General features: G+C 30.4%; 1 protein-coding gene across 1 annotated transcript in view; it reads right to left on the reverse strand.

The window, feature by feature from the left end:
- The window catches only part of LOC126890535 (locomotion-related protein Hikaru genki), a 97,041-nt gene that overhangs the window by 42,832 nt on the left and 30,778 nt on the right, over positions 1 to 23,431 (reverse strand). Inside the window, exon 3 of the mRNA XM_050659539.1 lies at positions 5,381 to 5,472. Coding sequence (XP_050515496.1) covers positions 5,381 to 5,472 — 92 coding nt within the window. The remainder of the gene's footprint in view (positions 1 to 5,380; positions 5,473 to 23,431) is intronic.

A 23,431-nucleotide genomic window follows, 5' to 3' on the forward strand; every position in this document is an offset into this window, starting at 1 on the left:
ATACTATGCATCTAACTAAAAAACTATATAAAATATTTTGTAGCTTATAAAAAAACAAAGAGATTCGTTCATTCATAAATCTTCTAGTTTTAATACAAAAAGAGATATGGTAGGTGAAAAGAGTTTGTTTTTTTATGCATGCTCAAATCGGTGCATTCAACTTGAAATAACAGAGAAATGGTCGATTTTAGGTGTATAATGCTACCAACACTTTTTGTAGTACTTGAGAAGACCTTTAAAATGAGCAATATTGAATGTCGATTACATTCAAAATAAGCGAGATATGCTGCAAAAAAATTGATGACTAATGTATTTTAAGAAAAATAATAGTATATTAAGTATGGAGAACGGTAAGGGTTTTATACCGATCGAAGACAATTATTGTCTGAGATCGGTTACCCTTAACGTTCGACACGTTTTTTGCACGATTGATACCATTATAAATTATAAAATTAAACATTTTCGTCATATTGACTAGTTTCATTCATTTTATCAAGATAGATACTTTGGTTGTTAGGTAGTAACTAGGGTGCATAACAACAATGGAGAATTGAGTTTTTATTTAGTTGTCAATAATTTTAAGTACAATTTTGATTATTATAAATTAAAATATGAGCGAAAGTGAATTTGAAGAAATTGAACGGGCTTGGGAAGAAGGGTGTTCCGCAATTATTCCCGAAAAATCCAAAATCTGTTATCAAAATACCTACCAAAGTTTTAAAAAATGGTGCGAAGGCAAGAATTTAAGAATCGAAGAAAAGACTCTATTGGCATATTTCGTTCAAAGACATATGCAGTTGAAAGCTCCTGGATGCCTCTGGGCAGAATATTCAATGATTAAATTCACCGTTTTTCTTTATGATGGCATTGATATTTCCAAGTTTTCAACTTTGATCGCGTATTTGAAGAGAAAAAATGTTGGATACTACTAATGTATGCGAATCTGCAGGAGTTTCTGTTAGAAGTGAAACCACAGCGCAAACAAGTGGGATTTCATTAAATAATTTAACAAATTGTACCATAAGTTTCAATATTAATAAATAATTCGTTAGTTTTCTTTATTCTTTGAAAAAATAAATTAAAATTAAGAGATTTTTTTAACTAGTGGAGTCACTGAAGGTGGATATGAGCTATTACCTCCGATTTCGTTGAACTTCCATCGATTTGCATGAAAATTGGTGAGTGGTTAGAGGATATCTCAAGGAACAAAGGTGACATGGTGCCAACTTGCGCTTTTACCCTGGGGGTGGATGCCACCCCTTCTCGCGGGTGAAAATTATTTTATTGAAAATAACCCCATAATTCGATAGAGGGATAAATTTCAAGCAAAATTCGTTATATAAAGTTATTAAAGTAAATCAAAACTTTTTGAGTTATTAAAGATCAAAGATTTTAATTTTTCTTGAGAAAAATACACGTTTTTAACCAATTTTTCATCAATAACTCAAAAAGTGTAAGTTTTTACAAAAAAGTTATTATTAACAAAATTGAAGCTAATAAGAAATAAAATAAACCCTTTACTACAAAAACCTTTTAGTTTTAACCGAAAGTGAGTTATAGGTAATTGAATATATATTTTTTCCGGCGAGTAAAAAACTCTAAGTATTCAAGCTGAAATAACGGGAAACTGGTACATTTTATAACATAAACTTATTAAACATTTGTCAAAGTACTTAAAAATATCTATTAAATGAGCCCCCGAACATGTTGATAGCGTTAAGATTTATGCTCCAAAATGTTTTCAAAATTTATCTTTTAAAAATTTTTCCAAAAAATGTTATTGTTTTTTTTTTAATAACTCCGTTCTTGTTTACGATATCAGGATCATCTAAAAACTGTTTGAAAGATAATTCCAAGTACTATTTAAGCACGTTAAACCTAATCTTTTAAACCCCTTACTTTTTTAGAATAAAAGGTTAAATGACCCCGGTTGCGTGGTTCCCACAGCAAAATTTATGATTTAAACGTTTCTATCTCGGTTATTTTTTACCCTAAAGAAATAGTAAAAGAGATAAAATATTTGGCATAGAAACAACTAAAATTAGGTTACATATAATTTTTTACGTATATTGAGTATTTTTAAAGTTATTATCAAAAGAATATGAGAATTACAATAATTTTAAAAATTATGATTTTCTAAATTATACTTTTTTTTCAAAAATATGCATTCTAAATCGGTCAAAATAATCAAAAACATTACTTATGCTAATATAAAGAAGTTTTTGTAAGGATTACTATAAATTTTAATTTTTGTGGAAATAGCGTATGTTTTATTTTTCACTTTTTCCTAAAAAATTCGAAAGGGTTCTTTTATTTTCATTATAACTTACTTAATTTTGACGCTATTACCTTTTTCTGAGCTAATTTGATAGGTATTCCGAAGTACTTTGGCAAATGTTTAGCAGGAATATTTTATACATTGCATCGTTTTCCCGTTATTTAAGCTTGAATACTTAGATTTGAGTACTCGGCGAAGAAAATACACATTCAATTGCCAATAACTCACTTTGAACTACCATTAGTTTAGTTTTTTATGTGAGAAATGTATTCAATTTTTTATTATCTTCAATTTTAGTAACAATAACTTTATTGTAAAAGCTTATAGTTTTTGGTTTATATGTGAAAACCGATTTAAAACATGCATTTTTTTACGAAAAAATAAAATTTTTGGTCTTTAATAACTCAAAAAGTGTTGACTTATTTTAATAACTTTATATAACAAATTTTTCTTATTATTTGTCCATCTATCGACTTAGGGTATTATTTTTAATAAAATAATTTTCACCCCCAAGAAGGGGTGGCATCCACCCCCAGGGTAAAAGCGCAAGTTTGCCTCATGTCACCTTTGTTCCTTGAGGTATCCTCTAATTACTCACTAATTTTCATGAAAATTGATGGAGGTTCAACGAAATCGGAGGTGAAAACCTCCAGTGACTGCACTAAACTCGACGTTAAGTGAATTACTTACCGTCGAGTTGGAGTACTTACCGTCGAGTTGGATTACTTACCGTCGAGTTGCTAGTAAATGTCACCTACTAACGTAAAATCTGTCACGGTAAACAGTCAAAAATAATCAATCGTGCAAAAATTAAGTATAACCGCTCATCCGCCACAATTTAAATACATCGTCTTCCTTTTACAATACCTTTTAATATAGTGTTTCTATGTTCAAAAAGTTAAATGGGTTTAAAATTAATGGTTTTTGACAAAAATAAGATCAAATAATTATAGAACGCATTTTTAAATTTCCTTAAATATCTTCCTTTTTTTCCATGTAACTTGAAAAGGATGAGATACAATAAAAACAAAATTTTTATCTAAAAAAACCCTACCTTGTTGTATGGCATCTTTTTTCGTATCTCTTATTATTTTCAAGTTACTTGGTGAAAAAGAAGGTTTTTAAGAAAATTTAAAAATGCGCTCTATAATTTAATCTTATTTTTTTTTAAATCATTAATTTTAAACCCGTACAACTATTTAAACACAGAAATAACACTATAACAAAAGGTATTGTAGAAGGAAAACGATGCATTTAAAATCTGGTGGATGAGGGGTTAAGAGGATCGGTACGTATTTTCGGCTGCAATGCAATTCAAATGGGGATTCATTTTTTTCAAATCCTGAGAAAACTAATAAGTATTTTTGAAAAATTTAAACGCAGAATGAAAGATCACGTTATTAGCGAGGGCCGAAAGTCTCTGAGAACTTCTATGATGTTTATTTTAATAAGTTACAGGGGTGAAAAACTAAGAGAAAATTTAGTGTGATTTTTAATTTCAAATATATCATTCAAAATAAACTTTTTATTTATTCTAAGGGACTTTCGGCCCTCGGTAATAATTTAGTCTTTCATTCTGCGTTTAAATTTTTCAAAAATATTTATTGGTTTTTTCAGGATTCGAAAAAAATAAACACAATGCCGTGGTAATATTTTCCAAATCTATCTTTGTCTTACAACGCACTCAGCCGAATATAATATTGCCAGCATATATTGTCAGTCAGACACTGACAATCAGTGACAATTTTAAATATTTGACATTGCATCGGAAATATGTTGAGTTATTGATTAAATATTATTGAAATATAGTGTATTTGATAAATAATTGATTTAAGACGTGAACTTAATAAAAAGTTATTTATTGTGTATTATTTGTGGAAGATCCAAGCAGAGAATACATCAGGATAATATATTCTGTGATCCAAGTATTTTGTTGTTAAAGATGTTCAAAACTGTAAGCGTTCCATAACAATATATTATTAAAAAATCACTTTAAAACTTTTCCTCTTTTCTCGATTGAGTATTAGTCTTTGTTGTACAAATAAATTATTACAATCACTGAATACATAGTTAGTGAAAAAATTATCACATTTATTAACTGAATTAATAATTTCCAATTATAAAAATAACAGTTATCCAAGATCATTCAAAACCCATTTCTTGAAATTAATAATGACATTTTCAAGTAGAATGACATTCTAGTAATGTTTAGATATCCATACCAGTGTGAATTTTACTACGCGTAATTTGCCGTGTAAAGACAGAAAAAGTAGGGATACACGTAAAATATTTGCGAATTATGTACCCATAGCCTTAAAAACTAAGCGAGATATGCTGCAAAAAAGTTGATGACTAATGTATTCTAAGAAAAAATGAGAATAAACTTCTCATTTTTTCTTAGAATACATTAGTCATCAACTTTTTTGCAGCATATCTCGCTTAGTTTGAATGTAATCGACATATAATATTACTCATATAATATCACTGATATAGACTACAATATTACTCAACACAACTACAATATTACTCATATAATAGTTTGAATGTAATCGACATTTCTCTGTGATTTCAAGTTGAATACACCGATTTGAGCATGCACAAAAAAAAAACAAACTCTTTTCACCTACCATATATCTTTTTGTATTAGAACTAGAAGATTCATGAAGAAATGAGTCTCTTTGTTTTTTTTTATAAGCTACAAAACTGTTTTATGTAGTTTTTCAGTTAGATACATAGTTTTTAAGGTAATCTCAAAAATCCGTCCGAAAAGGTGTCATTTTTTCAATGAAATGGCTAATTCTCAACCACGAATAACTCAAAAAGTATTGAGTTTTCAAAAAAATATTATAGAAAATTTTTTGCTTAGAATTGGGTTCTCTAGCCACTTCCGTGATTATTTTGACCATAAAATTTTCCACCCCCAAGCTAAAAGAGCCATAGTGTATAGGATAGACTTTGATTTTTGAGTTATTCCCTACTTACTGTGAAAATATCAAGTAAATCGATGTAGTACGACGGAATTCGGAGATTTGGAGCCAAATACCCTCATAGACTGCCCTATTATTAAAAATAACATTATAATTAAAAATAGGTGATACTTACCAGGATGGATACGTTTCTAAAAGTGACTAATAAGTGAGGGTTTATATATTCAAGTTTGCAGTTTCGAAATAACGGTTGAAATCTTCCATTATCTGTAAAAAAACATTTTAATTAAACACAGATTTGAATTTGTTTAAAACGAAAATGAAATTAATACCCGGCAAAATAACAAAAGATGGAAACTATAGATAATACGTTGCGAAATAAGATACGAAACTAGTAGAGGTTGGAAATTATCGGTATAAACCTATAATTCGATAATTATAGGTTTATACCTTTATTAATAATAAAGTATATAATTATAGGTTAAGTAATTAATTTTCAAGATAATTATCTAAATTAGCCGAAAAATATTTGTCCTACAAAATTCATGGTTTTACCAAAGAGTCCCCCTTTTCAACATGGATCATTAACGAGGTCATGAAAAATTATTACTAACCACCTCATTTTTTTTCTGTTGATTAGTTAATATTTATATAATTTAACAGCCACATTGTCCTACAAATTGTGTGGTACGTTGTCTTGGTCTTACGTTCAAAAGTTGTTAATACCACAGGAGACAATTTTTTTTATTAGTAACTGTAGGACAAAGGTATCACGTGATAGGTTAGTGTATTTTTCATCCAAATAAAACAATGCCCTAAAGAAAACAGGTATGAACAGGTTTCCGTATTTGTGATGAAAAGGCCTATGCGTCTATGTTCGTTGCCAACACACTGTAAACAACGCTATTCACTTGCGTACTTGTACTTTGTACCAGTGTAACTCAGCGCTAATAGCAGAAAATAAATTGATTTTTAATTTCATGAATTTCAAATATGCATTTAATTGAAGGACCAGAATAACGGACCATGCAATTTTTAGGACAACGTGTGTGTTAAATTATATAAATATTAACTAACCAACAGAAAAAAAATCAAGTGTTTAGTAATGTTGAAAAGGGAGCTCTTCGCCAAAAAACCTTTTTGTAGGACACATATTTTTTCGCCTAATTTTGAGTGTATTTCGCCTATAGTGTAGAATTCCTTCCCTTTTGTCTTCACTGCAGCATCCATCTGGCTTGCATCTTGTAGAAGCCTTGGAGGTGTTATATACCAGGAAAATGGGCCAATAAGTTTTTCAATTAAAAATCTTTTAAAAATATTTTATTTTACAAATATTTTTATTAGGTTGAAAAACTTAGTCTTTCATTTAGCAGATGCCGCTACGCACCTACTACCTTCACGTCAATTGCAATGGGGGACGAATATGTCGAAAAAATTTTACCTGGACTAGAGAAAGCAGCTTATGCATTCTCTGAAGAGCCTCTAACAAGAGGTGAAATCGTCGATAAGAGTGCTGGCTGCACTCTCTAATCTAAGTAAAAATTAAGACGGTTTTGGCTTCGCATTGCAACTGAATAAAAATGGTATACATTTTTATTATGATATTTTTTTATTTGGATTGCCAGTTAATTTTAAAATATAATAATTGTCAAAAAACTGTCAACTAAAAAAATAAATTTTAACGATTCTCCCGAAAAATATGAAATTTTTTACCATCAAATATAATAACAGAACACTTTTATTTTCTTTCGAAAAAGGTTAAAATGTATTATGTTTTGAGAGAATCCTTAAAATTTCGGTTTTTAATTTGACAGTTTTTTGACAATTTTAAAATAAACGGGCAATCCAATTTAATCATTTATTTGTTGGTGCAACTGGACATTAGTAATAAATTTTTGAGAATCGTCAAACATACTTCATCCCTGCTATCCCTGTTGCTACCACCAAATACATTAGAGACTATAATACATCTAACTCTCACAGAAAACTGGAAGCACGTTGCGCCTAGCGCCTCTGCCGGCTGAGTTTTCTCAACTTAAACATACAAATTTAATTTTGTTAATTTTTGGATAATTAATTAGCTAACCTTGGTAAATTGTGCTAGTATTTTTACACAAAATGTCTTATAAAATAGGTTTGGTAAAATGGATTCTCAGCAAATACCTGATGGCATGGAACAAAATTCTAAAAAGTGTATTACTTTGCCTCCATTCACCCCGATGAGAGGGTGTTTACCTGCAATTTCTTTTTACAAGAAGGCTAACCTCAGACTGTATAGAAAATTTATTTTCTATTATTAGGGCTAAGGATACACCTGATAGTGTGAAATTTAGGTGTAACTTATAAAGGGAGGTTCAGATAAAATTAATGATATATTTAACAGGTATTTTCAAAATTATATAGGTACAAATACAAGAGAGTGTTGAAAATGTTAAATATAATTTAAAATTAAAATGTTACAAGAAACTCTCTAAAATGTATGTACCTACAAATTGTCCCAAAACTTTTATAGATAAATATTTTGATTTTTTAATAAAAGCGTAATAGGCTATTGATTATATTCAAAATAAGATATCTAAAAGGAACTACAACGTTAACGGGGTTTTATTATTTGATATCGTCAATGGATATCTATTTATGAAAAAACCGCGGAGTACTACCATTTAAAGCGGTGCGTTTTTGAGAAATGGGTGAATTAGTCCCTGGGTACAGGTTACATTAGGGTGAGTTCTATGCACTTTTAGTACAAATACGTCTACATAAAAATTGTTCCTGGTTAAATTTACTATCTAAATATAACTTTTTAAAGTCAAAGATACTTTTTTTTACAAAAATATATTCAAAAGAAAAAGCACAAAGAAACCCAAAAGAAAGAAATTTTGTTTTTTGTCCCATAACTTTTGTCCACGGGGATATACGTATAGAGATTGCTTCAGAGGAAAAAAACTTACATATTTTCTCTTTAAAATGATGTTTGGTATAGGTCATTAGGATTCACAGTTTTCGGAACATGATTTTTCAAAGTTCGCCACTCACAGCAATTTTGGGCAATTTTCCTCGTTATTTCGCAAATATTGTTCTGTAACTTTTTTCTACGTAACTTTAGGTATATGTAATTGTATACGTCAAGAAATCAATTACCTTTAAAATGGTCTACTGTATAACGTTGTACGACTTTTTTTAAAGAGATTGTGGTCTTTCAAGGTTTTCTACTTTTAACGATTTTTTATAATATAATATAAAAATAAAACAAAATTATTATATAATACCTAATATAAAAAAAATATTATTTTTTACTTTTTTACGATTATTTTTGAAATTTCTCATTATAATTTTTTTTTCTTGTACATGAATATACTATCTATATATTGCGCAACAAAGAGGCTTACTTTCTGTTCTTTAAAATGGTGTATCATCTATATTTAAATACATAATGGAAACCGAGTGATTCTTTGATTTTTTTTACCTGTATTGTTTAAAATATTTCTTTTACAAAAATTACAAAAACATTAGTCTTAAAAAACATCACTTTAGTTAAAATTATTTAAACGTTGACATTTAAAAAATTTTCAAAATCAAAGTCCATCTCATCGTTAGCATTAGCTTCAATATCTTCCTCTGACACCTCAGTTATCTTAGAGTTCCCACAATTAGTACCCATGCACATGCACCCTTTGCAGAATATTGAACAACTAATTCCTATCTTCCTACAACCGCAGTTTTTTGTACATCCTTTGGTACATTTACATGCTATTTTTTTCAAGCAAAACTTGTGGTGCAGGAGCTTTGACAGTAAATATTGGAATTAATCCATATTTTGAAGTTTGCCCGGCCGAGTCAAGTGGATCAAAAGTATTACCTATAAAAAATAAGATTCAATCATAACACACAATCACATAAAAAAAGTTATAATGAGGAATTTAAAAAATTTTCCTAAAATCAAAAATCGTTGCAAGTACTTATCACAATTTGAAAAAGCATATCTTGTTCAAAAATAACCCTAGAATTTTTTATAATACACCATTTTAAAGTAAACATGTGTGTGTGTGTTTATGTTTTATTGGCACTGGTTTAAGCAACCAACTGGCCAGTCAATGTGTTTTGAATTCTCTCTTTTACAAAATATATGCTTAGTATCTAAATTTAAAACTATTAGTACTACTGTTTTTTTTTACTCTGTTTTTTTTATTATTTTTTTTATTATATTTTTTAACATTTTTTTTTATTACATTTTTTATTTTTTTTTTTATTTTTTTTTTATTTTTTTTTTAGTTTTTTTTTTTTTTAGTTTTTTTTTTTTTAGTTTTTTTTTGTATATATTTTTTTTTTTTTTTGTATATTTTTTTATCGCGCTAAGACCTAAACCCGATTCAACCTCGCGGAGGTTTAGATCTTAGTAACTTTTTATTTTATTTAATTATTTTTTTTTTTATTTTTTTTTCTTTTTTTCTCAGAGCTTTAATTTTAAACAATTAACATGGTTGTACAAAATTTTATAAACATCTAGATTGTTTGATTGTAAAAGGTATATAAGATTAAAAGGAAATTGTACATTAATTTGAAGTAGATTGGCAAAAAAGTTTGATATTTCAATAAAATGTAAAGGACATTCTAATAGCATATGTTGTAGATCAGCTAGCTCTCCACATAAACATTCATCATTATCTACAAGTCCTATTTCTCTTTTGTAGACTGGAGTCAGACAGTGATTACTTCTTATTCGACAAATAGTTTTGATAAAGCCTTTGTTGGAAACTTGATTAAACCATGTCTTGATGGGAAGTGTAGGCTGGATTTTTTTGTAATAATTTCCTTTGTCTGAATTATTGTATTGTTCCTGCCATTTCGTCCGTTTGATAGATCTCATAATAGAAATTATGTCTCCCATAGGAAGTTGATAAGTATGCAGAGTGGATTCCTTCGTTGTTGCTTTTTTAGCCAGATCATCTACTATTTCGTTGTTTTTTATACCAATGTGTGCTTTTATCCAACACAATATTATATTTTTGCCCGATTTCAAAGCTTCACTGTTCATTGCTATGATGTCACTGATGATATAATTTTCTGCAAAATTATGTACATTGTATTTCAATGTCTTTACAATGCTTTGGCAGTCTGTAAATATAACATAATTGAGTTCTTTTTGATTAATACATATTTTGTATGCTTCTTTGATTGCAATGAGTTCAGCTGTGAAAATTGTCATTTTATCAGGTAATCTGTTGTTTATTTTTATACTTTTTTGTGGGTAATATATAGCATATCCAACTTTTCCTTCCATTTTTGAACCATCCGTATATAATTTCTGATAACTCCCCCAGTTTTTTTGTACACACTGAAGGTGGTCTATTTTAGTAAGGAAGTCTGTCGCACGAATATTACTTAAATGACAGTTAACTGGAGATAAATAATCTTCATAATTTAGCTTTCGAGACGAGCTTTGTTCAATTTGGTGTATGTCGCCAATGGAATTAGAAACGTTGAGGAAGCTTTCCACAACTAAAAGCAGTTTCTTTTTTTCCCAGTAATAATGAGTTAGGTATGAGGTGGTTAAATGAACAATTTTATTTAATAGCAGTTTATCGTTAACCGCTGTTTTAACTATAAATTTCTCACTTAGGTATTCCCTGCGTAATGAAAGTGGAGGTTCATTAAGCTCACATTCCATGACCAATATAGGTGTGCTACGAAGATAACCAGTGCATAACCTAAGTGCCTTATTTTTGATCCTCTCGATTTTTTGGAGTACAGAGTTTGATGCTGAGCCATAAAAAATAGATCCATAGTCTAAGATTGATCTTATCAAATTTCTGTATAGTAATATTGATATGTTTGGATCAGCTCCCCAGTTACTGACACTTACAGTCTTCATGATATTCATTGCATTTTCCATTCTTCGTAATATGTAATTTGTGTGTTCTTTCCAATTTAATTTGGAGTCTAAAAATACGCCAAGAAATTTTATTGAAGTTTTATAAGGAATACTAGTATTATCAAATTGTAGATGGCTTTGAGGAACATATCGTTTTTTAGTGAAGGTAACAATGGTTGATTTACTCTCTGATATTGTTAAGTTATTATCGGTAGCCCATTTTTTTATAATATTCAATGTCGATTTAAGGTAGTTATTACATCTATCTATTGACTTATTTTCTGCATATATCGCAACATCATCAGCGTACTGTAGGATTTTTATGTGTTGAGGAAGTTTAGTTTCTAAGTCAGCAGTATACAGTATATATAATATAGGACTTAGGATGCTACCCTGAGGTAGTCCCAAAGATGTGTATCGGGAGTTAGATTGATCTCCATTTAATCTAACGTGAACTGCTCGATTAATGTATAAGTTAATGATGTTCCATGTTACTATCTCGGGTATTCCTATTTCCAACATTTTCGCGTATAGTATGTGAAGATTAACGTTGTCGTAAGCCCCTTTTATATCTAAGAACAAAGCACTAACTGCTTTCTTATAAGTAAAGGAACTATAAATGTCTATTAAAAAGTGGCAGAGGCTATCTTGTGTGGATTTACCTTTTCTAAAACCAAACTGACTTCTTGGTAATAGGTCGTTCTTTTCTAGCCAAAATTCCAGACGGTTTTTAATAAGTCTCTCATATGTTTTTAGTATACAGGAAGCCAGACCGATTGGACGGTAAGAATCCCAATTCTTTGATGATTTTCCTGGTTTTAAAACCGGGATAATAGTGTAAACGTGCCAATCGTCAGGAATCTTTATGCGGCGCATCCAAATTTCATTATATATATTTAGTAGTGCAGCCTTACCAATTCTTGAAAGATTTGATAGCATCGAGTAATGGATATTATCGGCACCTGGTGCTGAATTTGAGTTTTTCTTCAACGCAAAGTTTAGTTCAGTGGCAGAAAATGGTTTGACTAGGAAACGGATTGGTTCTGGATAGTCGTACAGAGCATTTAGTTGTAAATCAGGAATTACTAATTCTGCAGACGGCGGTGTGATATTTTGATGGAACTCTTCTATCCACGAAGCTTCCGACAGAATAACAGGGACTTTGTTCTTTGTTTTTCTATTTTTTATTCGGTTAACTTTTGACCATACATCTTTAATAGGGACTGACCTATTTAGGGATCCGACATAATCTCTCCAGCTATTTCTTTTAGTTTGTTTAGTGATCTTCTTGACATGTGCATCATCTTTTTTATACTTAAGTAGGTTTTCATGGTTTGGATTTTCTTTGAATATACAAAAACTTTCCTGTCTTCTTCTGACTGCTTCTTCACATTCTAAATCCCACCAGTATTTTCCTCTGGAAGTCGGTTTTTTTATTTTAAATTTGGGGATGCAGTAGGATGCAGTTGTATTTATATTGTGCAAAATTTGTTCATAAGAATTTATATCTTTAAATTGAGAGAATACATCTTCCGAATACTGTTCATATAATTTCCAGTCGACATTCTTTAAATTCCACTTTTGTGAATATGGATTATATGTATGAGTTGGTTGATCCTCTAACTCTACTCTTATAGGTGTATGGTCTGAACCAAATAGGTCTTGAAGTGTTTTCCAAGTGATCAGGTGGTTTAAGTCAGGAGTACAAATGGTCAGGTCTATTGCCGATTTCGAGAAGTTCCTAAAGAAAGTAGGAGAGCCATCATTTTTGAATATTAAATTATTATCGTCTATACAGTCCATCAAGATTTTACCTTTCATATCTGTTTGGTTGTCTAGGCCCCAGGCAATGTGGTGAGCATTAAGGTCACCTCCTATTATAAATGGTCTTTCTATAGATGTTATGAAATTGTTCCATTGTTGTAACAATAACTTGGTTCCTGGGGGAACATACATAGATATAAATGTGACAGTATATGACTTAAACTTTATTTTTATTGCTACTTTATTGACGTTTATTAAATCTACTTTCATGGTGACTTCCTCGTAATATAGGTTTGAATTTATTAAAATTGCTGAGCCACCGCCAACAGTTACTGAAAAGCGGTCGTCTCTGACAATATTGTACCCATGAAAGTTATAATACTTTTCTGGTTTAAATCTAGTTTCTGATAATAATGCGATATCAACTTTCTGGTCTTCTAATAGGTGGATAAGGTTTTCTCTATTAGAGTTAGCCGATCTACAATTCCATTGACAAATTACCAATCTATTCATTATTATATAAGAGAGAACTTAAAACTGATTGAATTGAATTTACTAGAACTGATTTTTCTGGAATTTCAAAATTTTTGTGATTTATATTAGAGATAATACTTGTAACTATATTTGATATTAATTCTGTTAATTCTTTTGATGGTTCATGTATTTTAGATCCTTGTTCTGGATTAAATGTAGATTGATACGAAGAAGAGGTGATAATACCACCAGGTCTGTTGGACATGGGGTTTAACTTTATTATTTTTTGATGTTCCATTGTTACTTGGTCTGGTGAGGAAGAGATAGGTCGTTTGTATTTTGGTGGTTTTATTATTGTATATCTATTTGAAACTGAAGGTAGAGCGAACTGATTGGAAGATGTTTGAGACGTGGACAATTGAGTAATGGAATATGAAGAGGATGGTGCATTCATATTTGGAGTTTGATGAGAATTTATTGAGGAATTATTGGCTGCTATAGATGCATAAGTTATCTTAGGAAAGAGTTTAATTGTTTCCTTAAAAGATAAGCTGTTTTCAGACATATAATGTTTTATTTTCTTTTGGCGATCAAATTCTGGGCATATCTCCCATTCATTAGTGAAGTGTTCACCTTCACAGGATAGACATTTTTTGTTAAACGATGATAAAGAACAAGAATCGGAAAGGTGAGATTCATGACACTTAAAACAGCGAGGATTACTTTTACACTGCTTACTCATGTGCCCATACCTATAGCAGTGGTAACAGATAATTACCTTTTGCTGGTATTTTTCAACAGTGTGTAAGACATGATTAATTACTACATACTTTGGTATATTCTGGCATTTAAAAGACACAATAACTGATTTTGTTGGATTAAATATTACTTTGTCATCTGCTACTATTTTTCTTGTTATTCGTTTCACATACTCAACCGAGAATTTGCAATGGTGATCAAATTCCTTTATTCTATTTTTAAGATATTCTTCCGATATATCTGAATCTATATCCCTTACTACACCTAGTTTAAACAATTGAAATTTTGGAATGTATGCGGTCAGATTTTTTTGAATAAGGAATTTGGAAGTAACTAAAGCATTTGCGCTACTATAATTTTTAAATGAGACCCTAACTCGGTTGCGTCCGATTGAGTCAATTTTTTTTATATAATTGTCAATTTCTGGATGTAACGTAAATAGGATCTCGCCTATTTTAACAGCGTTTAATTTTCCTGTAAAATTTAAACTGGAGTTTTCAATGAAAATGTAAAAAGGTCCTAAATCAATTTTTTCGTATAAATAAACAGGCCTGGTTTTTTCTGGTTGATCTGAGTTTACTAAAGTATTTTGTTTTTCATTAATATTGTTAAGATTAATACTACTACTTATCTTATTTTGAGGCTGGTTGGGTAGAAATCCATTTAAATCTTGCAAATCACAGCTACTATCCATCGAATTCTCAATATCAGGCGGTTCGCCTCCACTAGATGACTCCATAGAGGAGTTTTCAAGTAACGTTTAACTTATGAACACTTTCAAAATGTAAACTAAATAAGGAAAAGTTTAACAAAACTAAACAAACTAAATTAGAACGGTATAAATCAAATAATCCGCCAAAAATTAATATTTTTCGGAGAGATTTCCAAATTTAAATTAACTTTGACAATTATTTTTGGTTTTTTTTTTTTTTTTTTTTTTTTTTTTTTTGAAGTAAACAGAATAAGCTTTCTTTTTTATTATATAATATATACCATATAGAAAAAAAGTTATAATGCGAAATTTAAAAAATAATCGTAAAAATATAAAAACTCGTTAAAAGTCTGGAAAAAGATAACCTCTTTAAAAGAAGTCGTACAACATTATACAGTAGACCATTTTAAAAGTAATTGATTTCCATTCCTCTTACGTGTACCATTGCATATACCTAAAGTTACGTAGAAAAAAGTTACAGAACAATATTTGCGAAATAACAAGGAAAATTGCCCAAAATTGCTGTGAGTGGCTAATTTGAAAAATCATATTTCGAAAACTGTAAATCCTAATGACCTCTACCAAACATCATTTTAAAGAGAAAATATGTAAGTTTTTTTTCTGTGAAGCAATGTCTATACCTATATCCCCGTGGACAAAAGTTATGGGGCAAAAAACAAAATTTCTTTCTTTTGGGTTTCTTTGTGCTTTTTCTTTTGAATATATTTAAAAAAAAAGTATCTTTGACTTTAAAAAGTTATATTTAGATAGGAAATTTAACCAGGAACATTTTTTACGTAGATGTGTTTGTACCAAAAGTGCATAGAACTCACCCTAATGTAACATGTGCCCAGGGACTAATTCACCCATTTCTCAAAAACGCACACCTTTAAATAGTAGCTCTCCGCGGTTTTTTCATATAGAGAGATTCATTGACCATATGAAATAATAAAACCCCGTTAACGTTGTAGTTCCTTTCTATAGTACATAATCAATCGCCTATAAGTATGTAAATAAAGTTAACGATAGTAAAAAGGAAAAATTATGTAAATTAAAAAGTAAGAATATAAATTTTCGAGGAAAATGGAAGTGTTTGAATTAAGGATAGACAATATCTTACAGTGTTAATTACCTTAGTGTTAGTATTAAAAAAATAACCCTAAAAGAAATTTTCTTTAAATTTGATATGATGAGAGACATTTATTAATATTTATTCTAGCAAGAGGCATTAATTTTTTTATTATTAAGTATTATAAAAGAAGGGACGAATAGTAATTAATCAAAAGACTGAAATAGGAATTTATAAAGTAACTTTAAATTTTTACTAAAAAGTTTAGGTAACATTAAGTTTAGTTAAAGTGGGAAATATTATTAGGTAGATTCAAAATATTATATAATTATTCACTGCTTATATGACGTAAATTAGTGTAGTACACTAAAAAGACTAAAGACTATGTTAAAAATTAGGATAAGTTTTATTTATTGTTTTACGAAAGTGAATTAGTAAACGAAAAAAATACTAAAATACACGAAGGAGTAGTACGTAATTTAGTGACAATTACTTATAAACAATTATTTTTAGTTTTTTATAAAATACCAGTTTAGTATGGGGAAAAGATGAACTTTTGTGTATAATAGGATTTTTGTTAAGTTAAGTGTCTTATAGCGGCCGATATAGGACCTTAACTATATAAGTGATATAAGGTCTATCTCCTAAAAGGCGATGATGAATATATCTCATTTTAAAAAACAGGGTGATGTAATATAAGTAGTACAATCTGTATAGACTAAACAAAAGCGTAGTATATAAATATAATAATAAAAAAGTAGTACAATAAAAGCGTAAGTATGTAAATAAAGTTAACGATAGTAAAAAGGAAAAATTATGTAAATTAAAAAGTAAGAATATAAAATTAAAGAAAATAGCTCACAACTAAATTTGTATTTTGATTTAATCCTATAAAAAGTCCTATAAAATGCATGATTTGTGGTTATAACTCATACCACTAGATGGCGCTATTTTGTTTGTTTCCACAAGATTAATAGGAAATGTCAAGAGTTGTACCTATGTATTATAGTCTAATGTATTTGCTACCACAAATGAAAATTTTCATACAGGAAATTGTTGGGCGTCTCATCGAAAATATGCTATTCTCGAAGAATCGGCTTGATAGTAATTATTTTTACATCAGGTATTTTTACTACAAGTTTTGAACGTAGGACCACAATAACGTACCACGCAATTTGTAAGACAATGTGGGTGTTAAATTATATGAATATTAACACGTTGGTTGACGGACAGAACGTCTATAGAAGTTGCATTTTTCCCTATTCTACTTTGCAAAATACATATAGTGTCACAACACTTGCTTATACATTTGACGCACTGTCCCTCAACGTGTTAACTAATCAACAGAAAAAAAAATCTGATGGCTAGTAATTATTTTTTTATGACCTCGTTAATGATAAATGGTGGAAAGGGGGACTCTTTGATAAGAACGTGCATTTTATAGTACAAATATTTTTTCGGCTAATTGAGATAATCATCATGAATAATCTTGATTATTTTTTGATGATTTTAACTTCCAATCGTATAGTAAGATATTTGATCACGTGTTTAATTCTGTCCAATCAGATTAAAATTATACTGAGAATTATCTAATGTAGAAAATTAACGATAGAATTTTTTTAAGTAGATTGTTTCTGTTTAATGGCAACCAGTTTCCTAGTTTTGACAACTGTCACATTTAAGAAAATATCCATAATATACTAGTATAGTATAGTTGATCCAAAAGATGGCATAACCCAGACATCCAAAGTGAAAGTTATCCTTCAACACCAAATTATTCTATATGGTCCACACAATGTCCAGAAAAAAGTCACACCATTTTGAGCGTCGGGTTTGGGGGGAGAGGGGGGAGAAATCGGTAAATTCGTAGTTTTTTAAGTTTTTCGCCAATATTTCTAAAACTATGCGGTTTAGCAGGAACAACCCTCTATACAAAATTGTTCTACATTAAATTTGAAATAAAAAAGGCCCTATGCATAATCTTTCTAAAATGAATGGTTCCAAAGTTACGGAGGTAGTATAGTATAACTGGTCCAAAAAAAGGCCTAACCCAAACATCCAAAGTAAAAGTTTTCCTCCAACACCAAAATGTTCTATATGGTCCACATATTGTTCAGTAAAAAGTTACACCATTTTGAGCGTCCGGTTTGGGAGGGAGATGGGAGAGAAGCCGGTAAATTAGTAGTTTTTTTAAGTTTTTCGTCAATATTTCTAAAACTATGCTTTAGCGTAAACAATGTTATATACAAAAATATTCTACATCAAATTTAAAACAAAAAATGTTCTATACATAATTGTTATAAAATCAACAGTTCCAGAGTTACGAAGGGTGAAAGTCGAGGTTTTCGATACTTTTTATATTTTTTGGGCAATATTTATGATATAACTATACCAAAAACCCAGACATCCAAAGTGAAAGTTATCCTTCAACACCAAATTGTTCTATATGTTCCACATAATGTTCAGAAAAAAGTCACACCATTTTGAGCGTCGGGTTTGGGGGAGAGGGGGGAGAAATCGGTAAATATAAAAAGTATCGAAAACCTCTACTTTTCACCCTCCGTAACTCTGGAACCGTTGATTTTATAATAATTATGTATACAACCTTTTTTGTTTTAAATTTTATGTAGAACATTTTTCTATAGAACATTCCTTACGCTAAAGCATACACTTCTCCCCTATCTCCCCCCCCCAAACCGGACGCTCAAAATGGTGTAACTTTTTACTGAACAATACGTGGACCATATCGAACAATTTGGTGTTGAAGGAAAACTTTTACTTTGGATGTCTGGGTTAGGCCTTTTTTTGGACCAATTATACTATACTACCTCCGTAACTTTGGAACCGTTCATTTTAGAAGGGTTATGCATAGGGCCTTTTTTATTTCAAATTTAATGTAGAATAATTTTGTGTAGAAGGTTGTTCATGCTAAACCGCTTAGTTTTAGAAATATTGACGAAAAACCTAAAAAACTACGAATTTGCAGATTTCTCCCCCCTCTCCCCCAAACCCGACGCTTAAAATAGTGTGACTTTTTTCTGAACATTATGTGGACCATATAGAACAATTTGGTGTTGGAGAATAACTTTCACTTTGGATGTCTGGGTTTGGGTCTAACTATACCATACTATACGTATTAAAAAATAATCTTACGAATATCACACGACAGTAAGAGTAACTAAGAAAATAATGCTTCATTTTTACTCAAATTTGTTGTCATTGGGCAATAGCCACTCGAGCCCTGCGGGCTCTTGTATCTATTTGCAGGCAACAAATTCTCGAAAAACTGTCGCCATTATTTTCAATTTATTCTCACTCTCTTGTGATATTATACCCAAGAATTAACAAAAAAAAAAAACACAGTTAGTAATAAACTTTTGAGAATTGTCAAATCAACATACCTATTTCACTCCGGCTACCCCTGTTAGCTACCACAAACAGAAAATGTAAAGGCAAAAGTTGGGCGTCTCGTTAAAATTAAACTACTCACGAAAAATTAGTTTGTTAGTAATAAATGGTAAAAATGGGCCTGGAATCCCGGACTATATCGTATACCTCATAATCTCAAATTATCCTTGTTATGTTTATCATCCAGACAAAGTTCAAGTCTTAATATTAATGTTAGGGATGTGTTAGATATCTAAGAGATCCTAAATATTAACCCTACATTGGGAATGCCCTTGGTAAATTTCTGAGGGAATTTAAACACAAACCTTACATTCTGGAAGGATTAGGGAAACAACATATAACATAATTAAATCAAGATTGTCTCAAACCGTTTATATTATGGTGGCTATAAATCATTGTGTCTTGTGTCAAGCTGTTATTCTAATAGAGGTCTAAATAATATGTAGAATTACTGACATAAATTAAATTCCATTCAAAATTGTAGAATTATTTATATTTATTGTTTGCAATTTATATTCTTCCAAGTAATTGCATTTTGTTTCTCGAGAAGTAAAATTCTAGAGAACTGCATTCTCTAGCAGTAAAAGTGAGACATTCCTGAATATTTTGCATATTTCTAAACATTAAACCGTAGTCTTAATGAATAAGTCCAGGAATGAGATTTTTCTTTGTTTGATTTATGCTTGATGGTGCTTGATTTACAAAAACAAGTTATTATTTAAAATTTTACTATTATTTTGTGCTAATGTATCAATATATCATTAGAAATTTACTATAATAGTGGAGTCAATGAAGGTTTTCACCTCCGATTTCGTTGAACCTCCATTGATTTTCATGAAAATTGGTAAGTATGTAGAGGATACCTCAAGAATCAAAGGTGACATGGTGCCAACTTGCGCTTTTACCCTGGGGGGATGCCACCCCTTCTCGGGGGTGGAAATTATTTTATTAAAAATAATACCACTAATCGATAGAGGGACAAATTATAAGTAAAATTTGTTATATAAAGTTTTTCCAATAAATCAATAGTTTTTGAGTTATTAAAGATCAAAAGTTTTGATTTTTCCTGAAAAAAAATCCATGTTTTAAAGCAGTTTTTCATAAATAACTCAAAAACCATAAGTTTCTTTAAAAAAGTTGTTATTACCAAAATCTAAGACAATATAAAAATAAATAAGCTCCTTATTCGAAAAATCCTTTATTACATATACAAAGTGAGTTATATGCAATTGAATATATATGTATTTTTTCCGCGAGTACTCAAATCTTAGTATTCAAGCTTAAATAACAGGAAAACGATACACTTTGTTAAATATAGATACTAAACATTTTAATAAAGTACTTAAAGGTAACTATCAAAAAGCTATATAAGAAGTCGATAGCATCAAAATTAAGCAAGTTATGATGGAAATAAGAGTACCCTTTCAGATTTTTTAGGGAAGAATGAAAAATGAAACATACGTCATTTCCACAAAAATTAAAATTTATAGTAACCCATTTAAAACTTTATTTATTTTAACACGAGTAATAACTTCAACAATTTTGACCGGTTTAGAATGCATATTTTTGAAAAAAAATACGATTAAAAAAAATTAGAATTTTTCAAATTTTCGTGAATTTCATTTTCTTTTGATAATAACTCCAAAATTACTCGATATACTTAAAAAATGGTAGAAAACAAAATTTTAGTTTTAACTTTATTTAAGCTTTTTATTTTTTTAATATTTTTTTACGACAAAAAATAACCGAGATAGAAACATTTAAAACCTAAATTTTACTGCGAGAACCATGTAACCGGGGCCATTTCACCTTGTATTTAAAAAAAAATAAAGGATTTAGAAAATTATGTTTAATACAGTGTTATAGACCGTTTACTTAGCTCTGTAATGGTTTTTGGATAAATCTCATATTTCAAAAATTAACTGAGTTATTTAAAAAAAAACCAATAACATTTTCTTTGAAAAAATTTTATAGCGGAGATTTTGTATGTATACAGGTTGTGCAAGCAAGCAAGCGTAGTGATTTAACCCAGCCTGAGAGACTTGCTCACCCCTAGATAATGACATTCGGGTGATACAATTCATTGGGGCGAGGAAGATTAACTCCCGTAAGCAGGAATTACTCCACCCCGCTTCAATGCTCCAGACCATCCACTTACCCCCCGATAGCACTCTGATGCGCTATAGGGGCTCTCAATCAGCAAAGTGCTTATCATATGGGAGTCTTGGGTACACGGACTCCCATATGAAATCCTACCCCGATCAATGCAGGCCAGCGTGAGGCGCTCTATTCCCGCTATCTCTAGTGACTTATCTTCGATCTGTTTTGCTTGCTCGGGCGCCGAGTCCCCGCTCTGGGCTCCAGTTCGGTGACTCGGCGCTCGAGGATGTGGGCCCCTCATGCCCGTTTTTTGGGTTTTGTTACTAATATTTTTTTGTGGCTTTCGCCTATTGTTAATATTTTATTGATTTGTTTAGTGGCTGAAGCCGTTTTCAAGTTTTTGTATATTTTTTTTAAGGGGTGTCTGAAACATATAAAAATCAACATTAATAAATATAATGAGATGCCAAAGGTGAGCAAGTTGTTTTCTTTTGATAGAGAAAACTGATTGGATAGGAAATTGATCTCTGTTTGGGTCTCCTGTGTTTCCATCTATGGTACACATCATACCTTAATATCTCTTGCAGGATCCGGTTTGGGTGGTCTTCTAGCTCAGCAAATTTTGTTCTGGCTTTTTCTTCCATAATATCCAGTACTCTTATTTGCTTTAGCTCTCTAAATAAGAACCGTTCGGCGACATATCTGGGCACGTTTGCAGCTTCTCTGAGGCAGTTGTTGTGTGCCGCTTGTATCTTCTTTTTGTTACTTTGACTCGTGTGACCCCATGCAAGAGATGCGTATGTAATTATTGGCAGTATAATGCTATTTATAAGTCTTAATTTTGTTTTCATAGCTAATTTGCTTCTTCTTCCTGTAAGTCCTCTTATACAGGTTGTGGGAAGTCCAATTAGTCGTTTGTTGTAGGAGATACGAAAAAGTTTATTTAGGTGAGATTGGGGCATAGATAATATCAGAATTTAAATACATTTCCAAATATACAGGGCCACCCATATTGACAGGTTGAAACAAAATTATCTTTTGTTTAATGGAACACCCTGTATATTTTTACATTTTTGGATTCTCCTCTATGTTTTATTTCTTAAAATATCAGGTTTTGTGATGTTATACGAAGTAGTTTAAAAGATAATTACGTTTTTTTTTCAAATTTCATAGCAATATTCACCCCCTGTATAATTGTAGTGATTTGATATCAGAAAATCAATTTATGTTCAAGTGATTTTTAATATAGTCTATTATTGTTAAAAATTATTAATCTAGCACAACGTTTAATTTTAGCTAATACAGGGTTGGTCGAAACTGAATGAGTGTTTTCTCAAAGTTTGAGAGTATGAGTTTTCTCAAACGGAGCAGCCTGTAATGCCTGTAATGAGTATTATACTGCCGTGCTAAGCCCAAAGGCGGTAACTGATTTTTTATCGAAAATGATATTTTTGTATTTCTAGGTAGGTTTCATTATATTATAATGCTTCTACAACTCCAAAGACTTTGTAAATATATTCTAGATACCCATTATAATACTTCTGCAACTCCAAGAACTTTGTAAATATATTCTAAATACCTTGTTCTACCCTAGAAATACAACAATCTCATTTTCGATAAAAAATCAGTTACCGCCTTTGAGCTTAGCACGGCAGTATAATGAAATTCTATTTATGGCACTTTATTATTTCCCACCCTGCCAGTGAGAACTGAATTTATTTTAGAAGTCCCTAACTTTATGTCTTTAATTATTTTAAATATTGTAAACGATTAAAAAACAAACAAATTAAATTGAAATGAATAACCAGTGTATATCTTCCACATTTACTTCATATTTAACGTAGCCTGTACCATAACATTGCACAGATTATTATCCCTGTATAGCAACGATATACCATGAATGTGAATTCATACTTGAGAAATGTCCTATATCCAGTCTCACAAAAAAAGGGATTCTTCAAACATAATATATATGCAGACAAAATCAGCCAAAGTGATTTGCGATATCTAATTAAAGGCCGTACCAAGTTGGTTTTGTTGAATATAGCATGAAAGCACGACGATACTT

This window comes from Diabrotica virgifera, chromosome 8 (assembly GCF_917563875.1).
Source record: "Diabrotica virgifera virgifera chromosome 8, PGI_DIABVI_V3a".
NCBI lineage: Eukaryota > Metazoa > Arthropoda > Insecta > Coleoptera > Chrysomelidae > Diabrotica > Diabrotica virgifera.